Source organism: Staurois parvus, unplaced genomic scaffold, assembly GCF_062004578.1.
Source record: "Staurois parvus isolate SC_StPar_1 unplaced genomic scaffold, SC_StPar_1.0 ptg000203l, whole genome shotgun sequence".
Lineage (NCBI taxonomy): Eukaryota > Metazoa > Chordata > Amphibia > Anura > Ranidae > Staurois > Staurois parvus.
The window spans coordinates 3,615,289-3,637,423 of record NW_028317999.1 but is presented as its reverse complement, the minus strand read 5'-3'; the positions used below and the strand labels follow the sequence as shown (position 1 = coordinate 3,637,423).

Sequence of the window (22,135 nt, the reverse complement as noted above, 5' to 3'; positions counted from 1 at the left end):
TATAAATGACCCAGACATAGAAGAAAAGTCAAGGGAAGAAATAGAACAATTTTTTGTAATAAATGAAACTGAGGAAGTATCAGTAGCAACTATATGGGAGGCACATAAGGCATATATGAGAGGAATCTTGATAGCAGTAGGTACAAAAAAAAAAAAAAAAAGCGATCGGGAGAAGAAGTTAAAAAAAGTAACCAAAGAATTATATAAAATTAGAACAAGCACATAAAAGAAAGCAAGATATAGATCTACACAAAAAGATCACTCTCAAAAGAGAAGAATTAAAAGACTTAATAGAGGAGGAAATAAGGAAAATCTTTAATAGAGTTTCAAAGGAAAGATACCAGTGGGGGAACAGACCAGGAAAATATATGATGAAGAGGTTGAAGGAAAAGAAATCAAAGAATTATATAGAAAAAATTAAAGATGAAAATGGAGATCTGGTCTATACTACCACTGATATGGCAGAAAGATTCCAGAAGTTCTACAGTGAACTGTATAAGGTGAACCCTATAGATCAAAAAGCAATAGAGGAAGAAAAGAGTAAGAAAAGTCGAGAATGTTTAATAGCAGCCGACCTACCAAAGATTGCAAAAGATAAATTAACATCATTAGAATTTCTCAGGATGAAATAAGGGAGGCTTTTAAAAATACGGTAGGAGGCAAGACCCCGAGCCCAGATGGCTATACAGTGGGGTACTATAAAAAATTTTAAGAGCTACTGATTCCAAAACTCTGTAGATATATGAATGCATTGGGAGAGGGAGTGGAAAATGAGAGGGGGAATCATTGCATGCACATATAACAATTATTCCTAAAGAGGGAAAGGATGGTACTCAATGTGCTAGTTATAGACCCATATCACTGCTGAATACAGATACCAAATTATTTGTGAAGGTATTGGCCACTAGGTTGAAAGATCTGATGCCAGAATGGATACATTTGGACCAGGAAGAGAAGGAAGGGACAATGGACTGAGAACATTGCTCCTTTTGCAAAAAGCAAAGAGAAGTAGAAAGCCAACAATAATTGTCGATAGATGCAGAGAAAGCCTTCGATAAAGTAGATTGGGGGGTTTATGATAAGTACACTGGAAGTTCTAGGAATAAGGAAAAAAAAAAAAAAAAATGGATAAAAGAACTTTATAATAATCCTTCAGCAGCGGTGAAGGTGAATGGGACCCTGTCTGGTTCCTTTGAACCGCACAATGGTACTAGGCAGGGATGCCCGATGTCACCATTACTGTTTGCACTGTCCTTGGAACCACTTTTGGCATCAGTAAGAAAAAAATATAGATATTAAGGGAATTAAAATAGAAGTAGAGCATAAGGTAGCAGCATATGCAGACGATATGCTGTTTTATATAGAAAACCCTAGATTGACGCTACATAATTTAATGAGGTTACTAAAACAATATGGAGAACTAACTTAAAAATAAACCCGATAAAATCTGAAATTCGAAATATTAATGTCTCAAGATCAGAGGAGGAGGAATTTGCAAGAAGACTTTCCAGTCACATGGAGGGAAAGGGAATTAAGTTACTTGGGAATAAAGTTAACTTAAGCAATAAAAGATTTATATCAAGTTAATTATATTCCGCTAATAAATGAAATCAAAGATGAGCCGAGAAGACTCTCAGGAGGACGGGTCTCCTGGATTGGATGTATAAATTTGGTTAAGATGATAATAGTACCAAAAATTCTGTATAAGTTTCAAATGCTCCCAATAAACATACTTGGATCCTTTTTTAGGATAATAAGAAAAGTTATAAACGAGATATATCGGGGATAATAAAAAACCAAGAATTAAATCTGAAACTCTATGTTATAAAAAAGAGAAAGGAGGATTAAACCTACCAAACATGAGAAAATATTGATCAGTTTTATTATCACGGGTAGTTGAATGGACACATAATTCACAAGGAAAAGGTTGGGTTAATATGGAAAGCATTATAAGTAATACACAATTGGAGAAGATCATTTGGATACCGCGTAAATATAGGGAAATAGACGAAAATAGTAGCACGTTAACAAAGGAAGTGTTGAGAATATAGGATGGGTTGTACAAATCGATGGGATGGAATTATAATTCACTATTGTTACCGTTGGTGGACACAGAATTTTTCCCTCCTGGGAGAGAGGAGGTTTCAGGGAAATGGTTTAGAGACAGAGATACACATTTGGGGGATATAATAGATAAGAGGAAAATATGTACCTTTCAGGAATTAAAAAATAAATTTGTTGCACTAGATGAAATGAGATATAGCCAATTAAAACATTGTGCCTCAACACTCCCCCAGCCTCTGAGGATGGCGGAAGAGATGCTACCATTTGAAACATTGATGATCTCGAAGAGGAGTTGTGAACATATAATATCAAGGATTTATAAGATTCTACCTGAACTCATGGGAGCTGGAATTCCAACATTCTTAGAAAAATGGGAAAGAGAATTGGGTACAAGAATAAATGATCAACAGAAGAGTAAAGTGTTAATATTAGTACACGGGGTGAGGAATATATGAGCAACCTCATTACCTTCTCCATCTCCCCGTCCTCCAACACCTCCCCCCCCCCCCCCCCAAACGTCAAACCTTCACCAGCCGTAATCTCCGCAACCTGAACCTGGCCCCTCTCCACTCTGCAGCTGACTGTCTGTACGACAGTATCCTTCCACTGTCATGCCCTGACCTGGCCACTGCTGCTTATAACACGCTATCAGCTGCCCTAGACTCCTTAGCACCCCTAACCACACATAGCATTAGACCCCAGCCACTTCAACCCTGGCAGAACGACCATACTAAACATCTTAAACGATGCAGTCGCGCGCTGGAACGATTCTGCCGCAAAACCAAATCCCCTCATCAACACCCAATCCTCCAATCCTCGTCGACTCTTCTCCACTTTCAACTCCCTACTCCCCCACCCAGTATCTCACTCACCGCCCATGAGATTGCCATTCACTGCCATTCACTTCCAAAATAAGATCGACACAATCCGTAAGAACATTGCCAATGCTCCATCTACCTCCCCACCTAGCCTCCCTCCCATTACAACCCCTCCAACTCTCCCCTCCTCTGACCTCGCAACCGCCCTGCCCCCCACCACCCTTAACATCCCGCACACCATAACCCCCCCCAACACTCCGCTCCTTCAGCCTTGCCACCACTGAGGTCACCAAGGTCTTCTCAGAAGCCCGCCTCACCACTTGCCCCCTTGACCCTGTCCCCACACAACTCCTCCGGGCACCCTCCCCCTCCATCCTACGCTCCCTCACCCACATCTTCAATCTCTCCTTCTCTACTGGCGCATTCCCCTCCCCCCTAAAGCACGCGCACATCACCCCCATACTCAAAAAACCCTCCTTGGACCCCACTGACCTGAACAACCTTAGACCCATCATCCCTGCTGCCATTCACTTCCAAGCTCCTTGAGCGCTTAATCTACAATCGCCTAAGCTCCCACCTCACTGACAATAACCTCCTCTATCCACTACAGTCTGGCTTCCGTCCCCTACACTCCACTGAAACCGACCTACTCAAAATCACTAATGACCTGCTAACCGCCAAAGCTAATGGCCACTACTCAGTCCTCTTACTCCTTGACCTCTCCGCGGCCTTCGACACAGTTGACCACCCCCTCCTCCTCAATAAAACTACACTCCCTCGGCCTCAGACTTCGCTCTCTTCTGGCTCTCCTCCTATCTCTCCCAACGCTCCTTCAGCGTTACCTATAACGCTACCACCTCCCCCTCTCAATCCCTCTCTGTTGGGGTCCCCCAAGGCTCTGTCCTCGGGCCCCTTCTCTTCTCCATCTACACCTCCTCCCTTGGCAAATGGATACACTCACACGGCTTCAACAATCACCTCTATGCCAATGACACGCAAATTTACCTCTCCACCCCTCAACTCACCCCCTCAGTCTCTGCCCGTATCACCCACCTGCTGAACGACAGACTGGATGTTCCACTTCCTCAAACTGAACCTTTCAAAAACCAAGCTCCTAATTCTCCCCCCCCCCACCCTCTCCATCACAACCAACAACGCCACCATCAGTCCCACCCCGCAAGCCAAAGTCCTAGGTGTCAACCCATGTCCAATCGCTAGCAAGCTCATGCTGGCTCCACCTCCGTAACATCTCCAAAATACGTACGTTCCTAGACCCCAGACACTACTAAACAACTCGTTCACTCCCTCATTAACTCACGCCTGAACTACTGCAACTCCCTCCTCACCGGCCTACCTCATCACAGACTATCCTCGCTTCAGTCAATCCTGAACTCAGCGGCCAGACTCATCCACCTTACCAACTGCTCCTCTTCTGCCACCCCCCTCTGTCATTCCCTCCACTGGCTCCCGATTGCCCAATGCATCAAATTCAAACTACTAACACTGACATACAAAGCCATTCATAACGCTGCCCCAAACTACCTCACCGACCTGATACCCAAATACCACCCAACCCGTAATCTTCGCTCCTCACAAGACCACCTACTTTCTAGCTCCCTGGTCTCCACCTCTCACGCCCGACTGCAGGACTTCCCCCATCCTCTGGAACTCACTACCCCAATCCATCAGACTGTCACCTACCCGCCTCACCTTTAGGCGCACCCTGAAAACACATCTCTTCAGGGAAGCCTACCCCACCCTCACCTAACTGCCGATCTCCACTCCTCCTACCACTCCATCCCCCACAGCCACTTCCTCCTGTGCCACTATCCCCTCCCTCCTAAATTGTAAGCTCGAAAAAGCAGGGCCCTCGAACCCCTCGTGTATTGTTTTGTTACTATACTGTCTCATGTACTGTCCCCCACTATAATGTACAGCGCTGAGCAAACCTTTTGGCGCCATATAAATACTATATAATAATAATAATAATAATATGAACATGGTTGAAATTAATTATAAGTGTTTATCTAGATGGTATTATACACAGAGTGTGGCACATAAACAGTGAGAGGAAATATCACCATTGTGTTGCAGGGGATGTGGGGCACTTGGGACGATGGCGCATATTTGGTGGGAATGACCAAAAATACAGGTATTTTGGAAAGAAATAATTCAAAATATACAGGATATTTTGGGGACTTCAATCCAGAAGGACCCGTGGGTGTGCCTTTTTTACAAAACAAAGTTGTCAGTAAAACGATATAAAAAAAGTATACAGTATTATCTACTTTGTGCAGCAAAGAGCTTGATTCCTAAATATTGGCAGGCCAATTCCAACAATGAAGGACTGCATAGATATAATTGAGTATATTAATAAGATGGAGGAGTTATGTTATATTGAGGAAATATGGAGAGAATGGTGTGATTTTAAAACATCGGGAAAATATGTTATTGAGTTGGAGAATTAAAATGATTAAATAGACAAATAGAAATAGGTTGGTATACAGAGAGGGAAGAGAAGTTAAGACAGGAATGGACATGTTTCTTTTTTAAGGGGTAGGGGAGGGAGAAGATTAGGGGGAGGGTATAGGGGAAAAGGGGATGTATTAGATGTGACATTATTGTTATTTGTATTGTCTTCTCAAAAGAAAATTAATAAAATACATAACAAAAAAAAAAAACCTATGCGTTTTTGCGGTGGATCAGTGTGAAAGTAGCCTTATATTACTGGTCACAAACCCTTCCCCTCTACCTATCTAAATACCCAAAGCAATACTCTGTTGTGTATAAATATAAGGAAAAGGGGCTGAATAAATCAAGGGGCCTCTGTAACAGACAACCCTCCCATTCTTTCCTAGAAAGAATACATAACAAATCCAGATTTACAAAACACTGCTGACTTTTCATGTGCATGTACCGCCAACTTCAAGCAATTGTCACAGGAATATGTATGCAAATACGCAAGGATCTTACTGTATTTTAACAAAGGAAAGCTTGTATTTGAATATACAAATCACTACATTTTTAAATAACCATATGGCTTGTAAAGATTCAAAACACTCACCCATGGAGAATCCATTTTTGTTCTAATGGGACTTTGCATAAGAGCTGGTATTTGTGATGAGCTTGTGAAGTTCCACAAAAGTGACTTCACTGGAGTATCAAGTATGAAGAACACAAGCATTGCTCTCTGGCAATCCTATCCTAATAAGTTTTACCGGAAGTAACAAATATTTTTAAATACCATTTACAAAACTAAATTTTCTGTTGTTCATACCTCAGAAACAAATGATGTGCTCTGTGGCATTCTCTCAAAAAAGTAATGGTCTAAGTATTATTGAACTTACTTAGGAGCCGAAAATTTGCATGTGTGTTTATTTACACAAAGGATTCTTACATGTCCAGCAAAGTGATTTTCTTACTTGCATATATCTTTGTATGTCTGTATTGCTGTGTCCATGTAATGAGCAGGGTATGGTCTGGGAGCACCAGGCTGTAGAAAAGCAGACACTGCAGCCATTTCCTGCAACACATGCATATGTGAAAAGTTAAACAATGAACTGAGGGGAAACAAAGCAGCAAGTATTATCTGAATTATCCACACAGGAAAAGAAAAATAAATCACAAAACATTGCATATTCTACAAATCTAAAATAATTGATATTAACGACCATTAAAATAGCAAGTACAGCGCAGTACATACCAAAGCCCCAGCAGCATAAAGCATTGCCTGGTCACCTAGAAAGTCCTTTTTTGCAGTGTGGTAGCAGCTATATGCCAGATCATAATGCTGCACCAAAAAACACAGATCAGCCATTTTCCTTATCTGAAGTTCAGGTGCCTCAGGTGGATATCTGAAACAAATACAAAGCACTTCAATTAGGTGGGTCAAGCCACTCAAAATGCTTAGGCATAGACAAGCGTATATGTATGTATATACGCCCATGATCATCCTCTCAGAACCCCGCTCCCTGCCCCCGGGGCTGGCAACAGGTACGATGCTGTGAATGCTATGGTCTTTTGGACACAGCCGGGGCCTTTGGACACAGCTGATCACAGGTCATGGTAAAGGGCCAATGACAGCAGTCCTTTACCATGTGATCAGCTGTGTCCAATCACAGCTGACCACATGTAAACAGATTTGTTGGTTATGTGAGGAAAAGGACAGCCGATACACAGCAAGGCTGTCAGAACTTTGTTTACTTGATAATCAGTACTACCCCGTCAGTGCAGCTTATCAAAGCCAATCAGTGCCACCTCATCAGTCCCCAACAGTGCCACCTCCTCAGTGCCCAATAGTACCGCCTCCTCAGTGCCACCGCATTAGAGCCCAATAGTGCCACCTCATCAATGCCACCTATCAGCGCCCATCAGTGCAGCCTCATCAGCACACATCAGTGCAGCCTCATCAGCACACATCAACAAAGCAGAAAAATTGCAAAATTTTTTAACAGATTTAAAAAAAAAATGTTTTTTGTTTGTTTAGGAAAAAAATAAAAACCCCAGTGGTGATTAAATACCACCAAACAAAAGCTTTGTCTACAAAATAAATAAATAAAATGACATTAAAATGTCACATTTGTACAGTGTTGCATGACCGCGCAATTGCATTCAAAGTGCAACAGTGCTGAAAGCTGCAAATTGGCCTGGGCAGGAAAGGGGTGACAGTGCCCAGTATTGAAGTACTTAACATAAGAAATGTTCATTTTTTAAAGTTCAGGTTCTATTTAAAATGACAATATTTATGGGGATCATGAACTAATCGAAAAAAAACAAAAAACACAGTAACAAGGATTGTCCAATTAGGAAGAAATGGAAAATTACTTTTTGGTCAAAACATTTGTAAAAAGTTGAGTGGTCTACAGTTCCTGCTGTCAGTCCTGTACAGCAAATACTGCTGAAGAAAATAAGATTTTTGCACCTACCATAAAAACTAATTTTTTAAGTTCGTTTAGAGACAAGAAATTGTAGAAGTTCTTGAACAGTCAAGTTATACTACTGCCTTCAAGAGGCAAGGAAACTGGCAAACAAACAAAAAAAAAGTTAAGCCAGCCCTGTATAACCCCCCTTGCAACTAAACTGCTCAAAAAAATTAAAAGGAACACTTTTTAATCAGAGTATAGCATTAAGTCAGTTAACCTCCTGGGATATTGATCTGGTCAGTTAAGTAGCAGAGGGGGTTGTTAATCCGTTTCAGCTGCTTTGGTGTTAATGAAATGAACAGGTGCACTAGATCGGCAACAATGAGACGACCCCAAAACAGGAATGGTTTTACAGGTGGAGGCCACTGACATCTTTTCTGACTGTTTTTCACTAGTTTTGCATTTGGCTAGGGTCAGTGTCACTGCTGGTAGCATGAGGCGATACCTGGACCCTACAGAGGTTGCACAGGCAGTCCAACTCCACCAGGAAGGCACATCAATACGAGCCATTGCCAGAAGGTTTGCTGTGTCTCCCAGCACAGTCTCAAGAGCATGGAAGAGATTCCAGGAGACAGGCAGTTACTCTAGGAGAGCTGGACAGGGCAGTAGAAGGTCCTTAACTCATCAGCAGGACTGGTATTTGCTCCTTTGTGCAAGAAGGAACATGATGAGCACTGCCAGAGCCCTACAAAATGACCTGCAGCAGGCCACTGGTGTGAATGCCGCTGACCAATCAGAAACAGACTTCATGAGGGTGGCCTGAGGGCCCGACATCCTCTAGTGGGCACTGTGCTCTCTGCCCGGCACCATAGAGCTGGATTGGCATTTGCCATTGATGACCAGAATTGGCAGACACCCTGTGCTTAATACAGATGAGAGAAGGTTCACCCTGAAAACATGTGACAGACGTGAAAGGGTCTGGAGAAGCCATGGAGAACGTTATGCTGCCTGTAACATCGTTCAGCATGACAGTTTTGGTGGTGGGTCAGCGATGGTCTGGGAAGGCATATCCATGGAGGGACTCTACAGGCAAGACAATGGCACCCTGAATGCCATTAGGTATCAGGATGAAATCCTTGGACCTACTGTCAGACCCTACACGTCGGTGCAGTTGGTTCTGGGTTCCTCCTGGTGCACGACAGTGCCTGGCCTCATGTGACGAGAGTATGCAGGCAGTTCCTGGAGGATGAAGGAATTGATACCATTGAATGGACCCTACACTTGCCTGACCTAAATCCAATAGAATGCCTCTGGGATATCAAGTTCCGGTCCATCCAAAGCCGCCAGGTTGCACCTCAGACTGTCCAGGAGCTCAGTGATGCCCTGGTTAAGATCTGGGAGGAAATACCCCAGGACACCATCTGTCATCTCATTAGGAGGATGCCCCGACATTGTCAGACATGTATATAAACACCTGGGGGCCATAGGAACTACTGTGTACCATTTTGAGCTGCAGCAATGATATTTCAGCAAAATGGACTAGCCTACTGCAGCATTTTTTCACTTTGATTTTCAGGGTATCTTTGAATTCAGTCCTCTGTAGGTTGATCATTTTCATTTCCATCAAACGATGGGGCATCCTTATGTTCCTTAAACATTACCCAGTCCATATCATAATAGATAACCAGCATGATATTTTTTCCCCATTGAGATCTGATGTGTTTTCAAAGTGTTCCTTTAATTTTGAGCAGTGTATAATGAGCAAGTAGTACAAGAGCCAATGGACAGACAATGGGCTACAAGAAAAAGATTTTACGATATGTACAAAAATCTTATTTTCCTTGTACACTGTAAAATTAACAGCTGGGAGGGGAAAAATATGTAGTTCAACAAAGGGGTGGGCAGAAGCCCTGAAGGTATCCAACAGATGTGGAGAATACACTACAAGAGAATCTGAAGGAATCACTGCCTGAATGAAGGCTTGTTGAAAAATGAGCCAACTGTTATGGAATTTGCCAAGATCAAGGGGAGGGCACCAAGGGACAAACTGGGGTCCTACATCAGGACAGATCATCACCATAAAAAGGCAAGGAAGGAAGGAAAGGGCCACAGCAAGACAGAGGAGAATCAAGCTGCACAATGCCAATGATTTTGTGGATGCCAGCATTGAACTTTTCCACTTTGTTAGCATGCTGTGTGTGAAGCTCCCTCTTCAATATATTGGCAACCTGGGGAAGAATACTTTTCCGTAGTTTCTTCCAATCCTGCCTCTCAATGTAAACTTCATCCCCTTTCGTGCCTGCCTTATCTAGGGCAGGCATATTGGGGATGGGTGGTGTTCTTGAGCCTTGGAAAAAGATGGCTGTATTAAGGCCATTATTTGTCTGCAAATTGTGACATACTGTAGATGCAGGAAATTCTCCTTTTTTCCCCCCAAGTAGGCTGCTTGTTTTGTGAATTAAATTGAGCTAGAATCAGATACAGATACTGGTGTTCAAGCCAGTTCCTGTCACGCTGCAAAAGACATATCGTCAATCTGAGATTGAGTGTAGTGCGGGTCCTCGGCAGAGTGAATGTATGCCTGTAGTTTTGCAATCACTGCTTTTCACCCGGTCTCCGCCATAGCTACATGTGAGGGCAAACCCTTATGGGGTACTCTTGGAGTAAGGTAAGGAGTATAGGGTGCGTCAAGAAGGACGATGCGACAACCTGGGTGTAAACTGAATCCTCGTGGCAAAAGGGGCAAGAGGAAATGTATCCACAATGCATCAGACTGGCTGCTCAGCACAGGGACACTGAAGCAAGTGGAGATCAATGAAGTAGCGGTTTCTACTACAGTGATTTCCAGCTTTCAGGGGCACCAGCTAGGTATGGTATGTACATAAATACAATTGTCCAAGCTGGATGAATGTAACTATGTAGAAATACACCATGCTTGAAATTATTCTTTTCTACTTGCTGTCTGCGGCAATTTTGTAATTTTTCACACGTTAAATTCAGACTTTTTGGTAGACAATAACTTAGAACCCCCAAACATTACATATTTTTTTACATATTAAATCAGCAGCAAAATGCACTATAAGGAAACCAGAAACCTTCAATAGCATATATATTCAAAAAGTGCAGCACTGTAAATAAAATATATCCAAGAGTGCTATTATTATAAGACCAATAATAGTGCAAATAGTTCATATAGTGCAAAATTTGTATATAAGGTGTTATTATAAAGCATAAATATATGCGGCAACATTATGTTTATATAAATAAATAAAAGTCCATATGAGAGTGATATTCTGTCCTCAATTGGTGATGTTAAGTGAAGATCCTGTGCTCAGGTGAAAATTCATTCCACGTGATAATTATTCCATTCAGTGAGGTGCAAGGAATATGGTAAAAATGCGCACTCACCAGATGCGCATTTTAAATACGCAGTATTGTGTAAATGATGTAATCTGCCAGAGGTCCCCTTTAAGGTGTACAACCTGGAAAGGACCTCCCTCCTCTGGGTCCGGAGCTGCTCTGCAGCTGTGTTTCACATGTGACTCTGTAAATTAGCAGCTCAGGGTAGAGCCAAGAAAGAGGGCGCTCATAGTGTAGTATTATAAGGATTTATTGCAGAAAAAACATGTCATCCACGTGGAGAAATATGCATAAAAGCAGAGCTGTGGAGTAATCACACTGACCAGCCAAAATCAAAGATGGCCGCTGGACCTTCGTAATTATCACATGGAATGTATTTTCACCTGAGCACAGGATCTTCACTTAACATCACCAATTGAGGACAGAATATCACTCTCATATGGACTTTTATTTATATATATATACATAATATTGCCGCATATATTTATGCTTTATCATCACACCTTATAGACAAATTTTGCACTATATGAACTATTTGCAAGATTGTCTTATAATACTAGCACTCTTGGATACAATATTTTATTTACAGCGTTGCACTTTTTGAATACATACTACATATTTTCTGTTTATTTTGTTATCAAACACACAAAAAAAAAAAAAATACACTAAAATGAATTTTAACAATACACATTTTTGGCAAAATATAATATATTATGTTGCGTTGAGAAATTATATACCAAACATGAAGCCTTGTGATAGCTTTGGGCCAGTGATAGCTACTCTATTAGACCCCTGATGTCTCCTCTACCATCCAAACAACTAACCAAACACATGTTCCTCCATCTTCTCTGCGTGAAATGATCCAGCCATTCAACAAGGTCCCAGGCTCCCAAGAGGAAGAGCCTGGAAACCATCACGGGCAGCAGTGACAGGATTTGAGGGGGGTAAATTTGCTAGCTGCAGAAAACGGTACCAAGATCCATGAAACCATGATCTTGTGACAATCATTCGCTGACAAGACATTTATATATGCAAGTCAGTCCGCAAGTGGTGAAGATCTAGATTTTTTTTTTCATTTGTGGGCACAAGACTACAATCCTGCCGACACCTCATCATTGTCCATTAGCTAAGGTATACAAGTGCTGCAGGGCACTGAGGTTCATTCTAAATGGCACCCCAATGCATACAGTATATACAGTAAAATAGATGCTATAATGCACTACAGAACACTGATGCTTTTGAGTTGTCAAAAATAAAGCAGGCGTGTCTTTTGCACACAAAAAGCCTTTTTAAAATACGTTAACACAATATGCCTCAATGCACGAAAACATGAACACGTCTTGATAGGCATCAATACTTTAATATGACACGTCTGTATTGAATTTAAACAGTATACAGCCAAAAACCTAAAGACACCTGAAGCGCTTATCTAAACTATTATACCTGCCAAAGGATTTCCTATTTGATTTAGCCACTTTTGATTCACACAGTCCTTCCACAATGCATAGCATGGGAGATGGCTCTACTATATCTTGGCTCAGCCCCACAACTCGTGGGATCACCTGCTCAATGGACAGAGGCAATGATACAGATCCACTTTCCTATAATCAGGCTGAATGGGGTGACAAGAATCTACAAAACTTAACCAAAAAATGGGGATGTCACCTGCTTGGCTATGCAATGTCACAGGAGAATGTGAATTGAAAAACTGGCTAAGCAAGATTACAAATCCTTTCTACAAAAGCTTATGTCATGCATCAAGCATACAGTGTATAATGTTTTGCTCTGTATCTGATCATTTTGTCTTGGGCTCCACCTAGTGGTCAAAGTTTCCAACCTAGATTAACCACTTGCCTACCAGGCACTTCTACCCCCTTCCTTACCAGGCCATTTTTGAGCATTCAGCACTGCTGCACTCTGAGTGACAATTGTGTGGTCATGCAACATTGCACCCATATGAAATTTTTAGCATTTTTTTTTCACACAGAGCTTTCGTTTGGTGGTATGTACTCGCTGCTGGGTGTTTTTTTTTTTGGCACTATAAACAAAGAGCAAAAATTTTGAAAAAAAAATTTTTTTTCTTCGTTTCTATTATAAAATTTAGCAAACAGGTAATTTTTCTCCTTTCACTGATGTGCATTGATGAGGCTGCACTGATAGGCAGCACTGATGAGGTGGCACTGATATGCAATGATGGGCACAGATGGGCGGCACTGGTGGGTGGAACTGCTGGGCACTGATCATCAGTGCCCTGATGATCGGTTCTGATCCCTCCTCTGACAATTGCCGGTTATCGGCAGTACTTTCTTCACACTGTGACAGCGTGAGGAAAGTGCAGTCGATAACCGGCAACTGCATTTACCAGTGATCTGCTGTTGTCATTGGACACGGCTGATCACGTGGCAAAAGGCCACTTTAATTGGCCTTTTACCACATCACGTGATCGGCTGTGTCCATAGGACACAGCTATCACAGAGATCACCGGGTGCACACCCCCGGGGGCAAACGGGAGGACGTCATATGACGCCCTCCCAAAACTGGCCAGCTGCAGTGAAGCCGTCATTCGGCAAGTAGTTAATGGATTTTCTTGTTAGCGTTTTACTCTAAGGTTTCCCTCCTCCCATCATCCCTCACTCCAACAAGCAGCCACCTGCAACCTGGAAATCCCAGACTCCATGTCAGGAACATGTGTGAAGGAGAAACAGCTGCAAAGACCAGCCATCACCTTAGCACATGTGTACAGTGGAGAGCTACACCACTGTCTTGTCTGTGGCAGCATCCTTGGTAAGAACTGGATCTACTTGTACTCTGTAATTCATCCTTTTAAATTTCAGTAAAGCCTCAGAAGCTGTTCACACGGTCAGGTTTATTGGATGATGGGAAGGTTTACCTGCATGTTGCACTGCACACAGGGCAATGTTTAGGGAGGACAGAACAATTTTTACATTGTTTCAACTGTGTATGCAGCCGTTTGCCTGGAGTTTTGCTTCAAAATAAAAAAATAAAAACCAATAACATTCGCAACAAACAGTACAGTCTATACTTACAATAACCCTGAGGTATTCTTTAGCTCATTAATGCTTTTCTCTGGTACTTTACTACCACTGAACCATTTCTTTGTGGCAGAAAACAATGATCGACTCAGCCCCTTCCTGGATATTAACTGGAATAAAAAATGGATTTATAGAAACAGCCATTGCAATGTCATTTTTTTTTTTATTACTTCTGGTAAACAAGCAAAAGAAAATGAAACAAGCAAGTAATCACAGTTCTAACAAAGTAGAACTACTTTCATAGAGCAACTTGTGTTGTTGCATAACAATCATTTGGATTCAAACATGTACTGGAAACCAATCATTGTTTATTGGCTCAAAAAGAGATTCCTATTTATAAGGTTTAAAATGAAAATGATTTGGGATATCAAGACTACAAAGAAAGACTTTCCCACACTAAATGTTTGCAAATGTAGACATTTGCAATCAAAACCATCTACAAGTGAAACTCGAAAAATTAGAATATCGTGCAAACGTTCATTTATTTCAGTAATGCAACTTAAAAGGTGAAACTAATATATGAGATAGACTCATTACATGCAAAGCAAGATAGTTCAAGCCGTGATTTGTCATAATTGTGATGATTATGGCTCACAGCTCATGAAAACCCCAAATCCACAATCTCAGAAATTTAGAATATTAAATGCAATCAATAAAACAAGGATTTTACATAGAACAATATCAGACCTCTGAACAGTATAAGCATGCATATGTACTCAGTACTTGGCTTGGGCCCCTTTTGCAGCAATTACTGCCTCAATGCAGTGTGGCATGGAAGCCATCAGCCTGTGGCACTGCTGAGGTGTTATGGAAGACCAGGATGCGTCAATAGCGGCCTTCAGCTCTTCTGCATCGATCGGTCTCATGTCTCTCATCTTTCTCTTGGCAATGCCCCATAGATTTCCCATGGGGTTCAGGTCAGGCGAGTTTGCTGGCCAATCAAGCACAGTAATCCCACGGTCATTGAACACTGAACCAGGTTTTGGTGCTTTTGGCAGTGTGGGCAGGTGCCAAGTCCTGCTGGAAAATGAAGTCAGCATCCCCATAAAGCTTGTCTGCGGAAGGGAGCACGAAGTGCTCCAAAATCTCCTGGTAGACGGCTGGGTTGACCCTGGACTTAATGAAGCACAGTGGACCAACACCAGCAGATGACATGGCTCCCCAAATCAACACAGACTGTGGAAACTTCACACTGGACTTCAAGCATCTTGCAGAGTGTGCCTCTCCATTCTTCTTCCATACTCTGGGTCCTTGGTTTCCAAATGAGATGCAAAAGTTGCTCTCATCAGAAAAGAGGACTTTGGACCACTGAGCAACAGACCAGGTCTGTTTTTCTTTAGCCCAGGTAAGACGCTTCTGACGTTGTTTGTTGTTCAGGAGCGGCTTGACAAGAGGAATACGACATTTGAAGCCCATGTCCAGGATCCGTCTGTGTGTGGTGGCTCTTGATGCACTGACTCCAGCCTCAGTCCACTCCTTGTGAAAATCCCCAACACTTTTGAATGGCCTTTTCCTGACAATCCTCCCCAGGCTGCGGTCATCCCTGCTGCTTGTACACCTTTTTCTTCCACACTTTTCCCTTCCACATAACTTTCTTTCTATTAATGTGCTTTGATACAGCACTTTGGGAACATCCAACTTCTTTTGCAATTACCTTTTGAGGCTTTCCCTCCTTATGGAGGGTGTCAATGATGGTTTTCTGCACAACTGTCAGGTCAGCAGTCTTTCCCATGATTGTGATTCCTACTGAACCAGACTGAGAGACCCCTTTGCAGGTGTTATGGCTTAATTAGCTGATTAGAGTGGGACACTTTGAGCCTAGAATATTGCACCTTTTCACAATATTCTAATTTTCTGAGATTGTGGATTTGGGGTTTTCATGAGCTGTAATCCATAATTATCACAATTATGACAAATCACGGCTTGAACTATCTTGCTTTGCATGTAATGAGTCTATCTTATATATTAGTTTCACCTTTTAAGTTGCATTACTGAAATAAATTAACTTTTGCACTATATTCTAATTTTTTGAGTTTCACCTGTATATGTTAGACTATCCTGACACCCCCTAGATGGAGAAAGACTTGCAGTTCCCAATCTCAACCTGTGTTATCTTGCGTCCCAACTTTCTCATCTTTACCACCAACATTGCTCTGAATTCCTAAACTTACTCAATATATCCAAAGCATCCAAATCTCTGATACTCTATAGTGTCCAAAGGTTACAGTGGTCAAAACACTGAAACATCCTGAGACAAAATATCCTGAGGTTTTAAAGATTTGTGAGGAAATGTTAGATAAAACCCAGATTACACATTTTACCAAGAAAAAACTCACCTAGAACAACCCCCAACTACCTGAATACCTATTAATTCCACACCCTGATACCTGGTTCAGACTATCCTTGGTCATATCATTGAGGGTAACAGTGAAACCCTTTTCCCTATTGCAAACCAAATTTCAGCTACCAAACTAAACGCTATTGAGATGTCTTCGAGTAAGACCTGCTGCTCAGCCACAAATCTCCAATCTACCAACATTCCATACCTGGCAACTCTCTAGATGCCCTCTTAGCAACATCTGATTCACCCAGACTGATATCCATGTTGTATTTTTACTTACAGAATTCAACAGCCCTATCCATCTTTCCAAATTTAGACACCATTATTGTTCTCTACGTCCCAAATGCCACTTTGGATCAAAGTCCTGCCACCTACTATCTCCCACTGGAGGACTGAAGTTAATGTAGCTTTACCATTTGAATATTTAAAAAAAACCCAAAAAAAAAAAACACGTCCTTCTAAATATGAAGACGATATAGGACAGATGTTTCTCCAGGGCTTCTACTTGCATTCCACTACTAAACCTCCTGGGTTCAGAGCATACCCCCAGGCCGAAAGCTCGTCCTCCCCACACCTTCTAGGGTCCTTTGTCCTCCCAGAGGCTCAACCTTAACAGCAATATTTGAACAAAAACCACATGCAAAAAGCATTAGGAAGCTGCAACAAACTGACCTGATCATTAAGCTGACGTACAGTCTTTTCTATATGAGGTATGAGACCACGGAAAGTAAATTCCTGTATGAACTGCCTAATGCGATCATGATCGGTAAGAGTCAAACAACTGCCATGGGGAGTTCCTGTTACTGTCTTTTTCGTTTCACTGACTGAACTCTGCATTCTTCCATTGTCCAGTCCGTCAAAGCTACCTCCGGCATCATTGATCTGGTCAAGTGGATGAGTCTTAAAATTGTTGGATAAACTCTCTGTAATGGAGGTAAAAAAAAAAAACATTAATTATGTGAAGCAAACAAATAATTACTAAAACCGCATATTAATGGACTTATGTAGGAATCGGTGCAAAAATGATGCAATTACTGAAAACCTTAATACCAGGGAATCTTGTATATTACAAAAAACTGGTACTTCTATTTAAACTGAATAACTCTATGAATGACAGATTAAAGAAAAGACGTACGCTTTGTGCAAATTCTGACCTTTATAAATGTTTTGCAAATGCAATCTCTAATATGGTAAACTTAAAAATGCTTTGACATGCATTGCATGGGCCCTTAAAGAGCCTCAACACACAACGCACCTGTACCACTTCTGGGAAACAACACGCCACAATACACATATACCATGCAGTAAAACATGTATTTTAATGTGCAGTAATGCATAGGGATTTAAAGACTGCCCCATAGCATATGTACTCCTACAGGACAGCCATGCCATGCAAAATCACATATAAATACATGATTTTGCAGTTCAGGTAGGGTGTGTGCGCGCCACCCTGCCTGCGCGGTCATTGGCTGCCAAAGATGTCAATCACTGAGTCTCAGCCAGCGATTTATGGCTGGGACTCAATTGGCAGTGAAGCTGACGGGAAAGATCTGTGTGTAAACACAGATCTCTCTTCTGTCAGCAGGGATGTGCTGCTCTCTATCTCTGCAAAGCACAGAGATAAAAAGCAGCATGTCCCCTAGTAAAACAACACAGTAAGCACAAAGCAGCAGTTAACCCTTTGATCATCCCCAAATGTTAACCCCTTCCTGAACAGTGTCATTGCTTTTTATTAGCACTGATCAGTGTATTAGTGTCACTGGCAGTTAGTCATTCCCCCCCCAGTATCAGCGTCAAAATGCCCGCCGCAGTCCCGCTATAAGTCGTTGATCGCCGCCATTACTAGTATTGAATAAAAATTCTGTAGATGCTATAACTTTCACATAAACCTATTAATATACACTTAATGGGATTTTGTTTTACCAAAGACATAAATTTATGAAGAAATTTTATTTTAAAAAAATATTTATTGAATATGTTTTATAGGAAAAAGTAAAACAAATTCTCAAACTTGTTGGCATTTTTTTTTTGTTTATCACGCAAAAAATAAAACACAGAGGTGATCAAATACCACCAAAAGAAAGCTATTTGTGGGGAAAAAAATTACATAAATGTTATTTATGTACAGCGCAGCACGAAAGCGCAATTGTCAGTTAAAGTAATGCAGTACTGTATTGAAAATAAATGGCCTAGTCATGAAGGGGGTAAATCTTCCATAGGGTAAGTGGTTAAATCCACCCTAAGATTTTCTTTATTTTTGTTCAAACTATCACCATCTTTATAGAAGTACTTCAAACTGCAAACTACAAAGACATCTTATTGAAATGTTTACAGTCAAAATTAAACATTTTATATATACTGTAACCTTTCACAGAGTGCTCCAAACCATCTACAGAAATGACATGGTCTGAATTCTTGTTTGGTAAAGCAGTACTGGAACTATCTTCATAGGAATCCTGGAAAAAGGAAAAAAAAGTTTCTTTTAAATGGGGTTTGATATGAAATAAAGCATCAAAAACATTGACAGCATTTACATGCAAATACCCCAATTGGGGATCCCTTTGATTAGCTGTGGGAGGTAGCCCTAATTGAAAACAATAGGAGGCTGCTGGCTCCCATAACCAACTGTGGCCGCTCACATGTAAACTCTATGCAGCAAACACCTGCAAGTGATTGGCCCTGGAGGCAGATTGTCTGCATTCAGGACCAATCACACGTAGGCGATTGCTGCATAGCGATGCAAGCAGCAGCAATTAGGTGCGGGAGATAGCAGCATCCCATTGCTTTCAATGGGGCTGCCTGCCTCAGCTAAACCTAGAGACCCCCTGCTGGGATTCTAGCATGTAAACACTGTAGAGTAAATTCTCAAGTCTGAATGTGGCCTAAAATTAGGAAATCCTGGCATTTAGACTTTTACAAAAGGGCAATGATACGAAGGGTAGACATGCAGAGATCAATAAATATAATAAAAAATATGATATAATTTCATACATGACTATGTTACATGTGTAGCATAAACAGATTGTGCAAAAAGAGTCTCTGCAATGTGTAAAAGTGTATAAAGTTAATAGAATCTTCAAAGTGCTTGTGTGCAAGACTTGTATGTAGCAAATCTTCTATAAGAAAGTGACTGGTGCTCCACTCAGCTGTTGCCACCACCAGTCCCCCCACCGGGGGACTGCACTCACCGACAGAAGTTGACCCTGAGTATATACCAAGGAATGTCAAAAAGTGTTTTTGCCACCTGTCTTATGCTGCTTTATATCACCATTCTGGAACCAACACTTGTCATGCCCATAAGATTAAATAAGAAAAGAACCCTGGAAAAGTATCATAACATACCATTGTTTACAGTAATCCTTTAAACCACTCCAGCTTTGTCTTTTTGGGACACTGTCCTACAGCTGGGTGAAACATCAATTAAAACAGATTTCTCTCTAGAGATGCCCTGTATTTGTCTCTATTCATCTATCCCTCAATAGTGACAAGATATTCAAGTGCCTGTTAAGGAAAATCATCCACCACCACATGTCACCATATGGATGGTTCCCTGGATAAGCAGTATAACTTTTTCAGAGGTACCACTGGCATCTTTGCCTGTTTCGCTGATGACCACTTCCTCACCAAGGTACTAAGCTGTAGTGGAGGACTTCCTCTGAAATCATAGGGTACTCAGGAAGATGGTCAACATTTCATCTGAAATTATTGGTGCATTTTTTGAATTTTATTCCAGATTAGTTTTGATGCCTTTTGTTATTCATTACCCTGTTTGTTTAGATATGATGTCTAACAAATGTTGGGACCTTCCATAAATGGATGTATTTAAATTTTAAATCACAGTGAACAATCGCTGAGAGACTAATTATGTGACTCATGAATGCAAGTGAATTTAACATTTATGAACTATTGTGTGTAAATCAGTAACATAAAATACCTACCACTTACACTTTAATTCCAAGGTGAAACACTACAAAATATAGTGTTTGGGTGGAGCATGGATGGATCCTTCCAAGTGTGAATTCCTAAACATATACCTAGCAAATTAGGATTAAGTCGGATGTTTTTCCACATGACTTCTTTGAACAAATGACAAAATATATCACAGCAAAGTTTTCTTGGCAATTCGGCGCCTCTGACCCAGATACGCCTTGAAAGCCTACCTGGTAGTGCATGCTGTTTTTCTGGATGTACTGGCTCCAGGGATCAGGTATTTGCTCATCTGTTCCTTTAAGTGATGTTCGAGAATTAATCTTCAGTAAGTAGCATCCTTGAGTCCCATACCTTTGTATCATTTCTTCATATATTGTATCAGCCCTTAGGAAAAACAGACAACAATAAAAAACAAAAGAAAGACATTGCAAATCAAAGGCTCGTTACTAAAAGATTACCATTTCCCAAGAAAGTATAACTATTAGGGCCTCTATCGATGGGCTTTGGGCTTGAGTTGATTTCATTAGTTTGAAATTGATTTGAGATGGTTTGAAAATCATTGCGCTGAGCAAACCCTTTGGCGCTATATAAACTCGATGTAATAATAAACTCGATGTAATAATTGACAGCAGCATTTGACCTTTCAAGCAGGTTTTGCATTCCTATAGACTTGTATAAGAACACAAAACCAATCTGACATGAAGCAAACCCCATTTACAAAAGAACTTAAAAACAGTACAGTTTAATTTGTAATAGACTCATTGTCTACACACATCCAATATAATTAAAAAGGTCAATAAATACTATGAAGTCACATTAAATTAAAGTTGTTCTAAAGGCTGAAGGTTTTTTACTTTTTACTCAAATGCATTCTCTGCATTAAGGTTTACAGAAAAAACCTTCAGAGTTCAATCCCCCCACCATACTTACCTGAGCCCGATCTCAGTCCAGCGCTATGAACAAGAGCAGAGGCTCTCTCCACTCTCTCTTTCCTCATTGGCTCAGGGAGAGCAGTGGGAGCAACTGGCTCCTCCTGCTGTCAATCACAGCCAGTGAGGAGGGTGTGCACACACAGAGCCAGCTCAGGAACGAGCCTGCAGGAGTGCCCCCATAGCAAATGACTTTCGATGGGGGGCACTCACCAAGGAAAGCAGGGGAGGGAAGGGGCCAAGAGCACCAGCAGGGAAACCAAGAAGAGGAGAAGAGAAGAAGAGGATCTGGGCTGTTCTTTGTAAAACCTTTGCACAGAGCAGTTAAGTATGACGTTTCTTTTTACAAAAATAAACTTTGACTGTTTACAATCACTCTAAACACTGTTCTCCTAGTAAGTAATATCAACACAAAATGGCAGCTTACCTTTTCTCATCACTGCTACTAACATCATGCAGCAGAACATAATACTTCAGAGTGTTGGGTGTAAACCACTTAGGATAGTTATAGTCATTACTGTGTTGAATCCGATGTTGCTCTTGAGATAACTTTAGAAACTGCTCCACAGGTTCCGCTTCATGGGAAGAAACGACTAACATACCTGAACAGTTTGTTAAGTGAACACTTGAAGCTAAAAATTTAATCTGCTTATATTCTGTATTCCGTGCCCCCCCCCTCCCCTCTTCCCACCACCCGTGTCAGAATTCTAAATTTTTTTAAATAAAACCGCTCTGGTATCATTACATGCATTATTTTAGACTCAGCAACATTATCACT

General features: G+C 41.2%; 1 protein-coding gene across 1 annotated transcript in view; it reads right to left on the bottom strand.

Annotated features, from left to right (window-relative positions):
* Positions 1–6,300: 6,300 nt before the first annotated feature.
* Positions 6,301–22,135, bottom strand: part of LOC149461421 (trafficking protein particle complex subunit 8-like) — a 58,962-nt gene continuing 43,127 nt past the window's right edge. The window contains exons 5-11 of the mRNA XM_089678362.1: positions 21,785–21,959; positions 20,659–20,812; positions 18,864–18,954; positions 17,171–17,421; positions 14,152–14,267; positions 6,586–6,736; positions 6,301–6,405 (exon numbers count right to left, since the gene is read on the bottom strand). Of these exons, the coding sequence (XP_089534488.1) occupies positions 6,301–6,405; positions 6,586–6,736; positions 14,152–14,267; positions 17,171–17,421; positions 18,864–18,954; positions 20,659–20,812; positions 21,785–21,959 (1,043 nt within the window). The remainder of the gene's footprint in view (positions 6,406–6,585; positions 6,737–14,151; positions 14,268–17,170; positions 17,422–18,863; positions 18,955–20,658; positions 20,813–21,784; positions 21,960–22,135) is intronic.